At 46.7% G+C, this 2,825-nt stretch overlaps 1 protein-coding gene across 1 annotated transcript; it reads left to right on the top strand.

Annotated features, from left to right (window-relative positions):
• Positions 1 to 395: 395 nt before the first annotated feature.
• On the top strand, positions 396 to 2,461 carry LOC114073194 (chromatin assembly factor 1 subunit B-like; the record flags this gene model as incomplete). The annotated part of the gene is made up of 4 exons (XM_027910986.1): positions 396 to 429; positions 630 to 726; positions 1,314 to 1,398; positions 2,368 to 2,461. Coding segments are annotated over exons 1-4 (295 nt in total), but the record flags the coding sequence as incomplete, so codon positions are not given.
• Positions 2,462 to 2,825: the final 364 nt, after the last annotated feature.

Here is a 2,825-nt window from a genome sequence, read left to right on the forward strand (position 1 = left end):
TTCATCTCTTAAAGCAAAGGAACAACCCAAATTTTCAAGTATTGAAAGTCACCACACTGTGTGATAAGTCTTCAAACAACAAGCAATAAAAATTGGTTTTGATGGAGCCCTTTAGCTGGTTCCAAAATGCCCCACCACCTTCTGAATAGGGAAGGGATTTTTTGACAGCTGAAAAACATGTTGTTTGCTTTATTTCAGTGACACTTTATTTGCCTCTTGTTTTTTTTTAAATTTTTTTTTTGACCTAAAAATGCATAAAACTCTTGTAAACTCATACCTGTTAATTATCAAATTAATAATTGCTTTCTTTTCTTCTGGCTTCCAGAGGCCACTTAGAAGATGTGTATGATATTTGTTGGACCTCAGATGGTAATTACATGGCCTCTGCCTCTGTGGACAACACAGCTATAATGTGGGATGTCAATAAAGGTAAATGCTACATTTATTTATTTATCCCTTTCAGAGATTTCTTTATCCCAGCTCCAGAGCTGGTGGAAGTGCCTATTGGGATTTACCAGAAAATTGGAAGCATCTTTTTTTGTGTTTGGGTTTTTTTTTTTTTTTGGGGGGGTGATTTGGGTTTTACAACACGTTTGAGCTTTGGATCTGAAAGCTGTTTGTATTTCCAGGACAGAAGGTTTCCATATTTAATGAGCACAAGAGTTATGTCCAAGGGGTAACCTGGGATCCTCTAGGCCAGTACATTGCAACCCTGAGTTGTGACAGGTGAGCTGCTGGGCTGTGTTTTATTCATTAACATTAATTAATATGAATATTAGGAGGATGAGTCAAAAGGAAATGCACCAGATAAATGTGGCTTTTTTTTTAGTTTTTTTCAGATTGTTCTGTAAGCAGGTTGATGTGAAAGTAAAATTATATGAGATGATCAGAGGGATGGAGCTCCTGCCCTGTGGGGAAAGGCTGGCACAGCTGGGATTGTTCAGCCTGGAGAAGAGAAGGTTTTGGGGTGACCTGAGTGTGGCCTTGCTGGGCCTGAAGGAGCTCCAAGAAAGAAGGAGAGAGACTATTCCCAAGGGCTGGAGGGACAGGACAAGGGGGAATGGGTTCACATTGACAGAGAGTAGGGTTAGGTGGGATACTGGGGAGAAATTCTTCCCTGTGAGGGTGGGGAGGGGCTGGGATAGAATTCCCAGAGAAGTTGTGGCTGCCTCTGGATCCCTGGAAGTGCCCAAGGCCAGATTGGAGCACCCTGGGCTGGTGGAAGGTGTCCCTGCCCGTGGCAGGGGGTGGCACTGGGTGGGTTTTGAGGTCGCTGCAGCCCGAGCAGGGAGTGTTTCTGTGCTCCTCTGCAGGGTCCTGCGGGTGTACAGCACACAGACCAAGAGGGTGGCCTTCAACGTCACCAAGATGCCATCTGGATCGGGAGCCGAAGGAGAGGTGCGTTGTTCTGCCGCTGATGGCACTGGAGAACGTGCTGGGGGATATTTTCACATGAGTTTCCTGTTCCATTCCGTGGGATCCATATAACTAACACGGGATCATCAAGCTGGGAAGTGACCTTCAGGATCATCCAGCACCACCAGAATCACCCCCTAATCCATACCCCCAAAACTTCTTGCAAGCAAAGCAGTGACACGGTGCCTTTGGTTGTAAATATTTATAATGGCTTGGAAAAATACTATGTCTGGTGAACTTTTAACAGGAAAAACTTCAAGCATGCCTACCAGTAGCTGTAAGTTTATTCATGGATAGGACATAGCAATAATATTTTAAAGTTAGCAGCCTGAAGTTTTCCAGAAGGTAGTCTGATTTTTAAGAAAAACATGAATTAAGGGAAAATTCAGGAAACTCTCTTTAACCCTAAGAGAGAAAACAAAGAGCTTTTTTTCACCAAAACACTTCTAAGTGACAATAAAATAACACCTCCAAGCTGGCCATAACCTTCTTAATTCCTTCTATTCATTCCTTTTCTTTTTTTTTTTTTGGGGGAAAGCATTTTTTAGAGTTTTATAGAGACTAAAGACCAGGCCTGAGAGCAGGCAGCTTGCCATTAGAGAAGTTCTCTTTCAACCTTTAATACTGGAGTTAAATTTAAGTGCCTGAGGAACAGGCCCTTACACTACCTGTTAAATAATCTTGTTCTCCAGGTTCTGACTATTTTTGGATTACTGGTCTGCTCTGGGATTGTTTTGTTCAGCAGCTGAAGGGAGGGATCAAGGCCTGGTTTTTTTTCTTAGCCGTGAAGAATTTATAGCGGGGCAGAAAGTGAGTTTGGAGGAGCCGTGGTTTCTCCAAACACTTTTCTTTAAAAAAAAAAAAAAGTTCCCCCAGGTCGGGTTGTGCAACTGGATGTTTCCTCTCCCTGGAATTCCAGCTTGTGCCAATCCTGTTTTCCTCCCGTTGCAGGCCCGGAGCTACCGGATGTTCCACGACGACAGCATGAAGTCCTTCTTCCGCCGGCTCAGCTTCACCCCCGATGGCTCCTACCTGCTCACTCCAGGTGTGGCAATGTGGGCTGGGACTGAGGTTGGAAAACAGCTCCAGGTTGGAAAAGATCTCTGAGGTCATGGATCCCCCCCTGTGCCCCATCCCCACCTTGTCCCCCAGCCCAGAGCACTGAGTGCCACGGCCAGGCCTGCCTTGGGCACCTCCAGGGCTGGGCACTCCAAACCTCCCTGGGCAGCCCCTGCCAAGGCCTCACCACCCTTTCCAGCAACAAATTCCTCCTCCTGGCCAACCTGAGCCTCCCCTGGCACAGCTGGAGGCCGTTCCCTCTCCTCCTGTCCCTGTTCCCTGGGAGCAGAGCCCGACCCCCCCCGGCTCCCCCCTCCTGGCAGGGACTTGCAGAGCCAGAAGGTCCCCCC

This window comes from Empidonax traillii, unplaced genomic scaffold, assembly GCF_003031625.1.
Source record: "Empidonax traillii isolate 1590-97213 ecotype Southwest subspecies unplaced genomic scaffold, ASM303162v1 scaffold5649:size7567, whole genome shotgun sequence".
In the NCBI taxonomy this organism is placed as follows: Eukaryota; Metazoa; Chordata; class Aves; order Passeriformes; family Tyrannidae; genus Empidonax; species Empidonax traillii.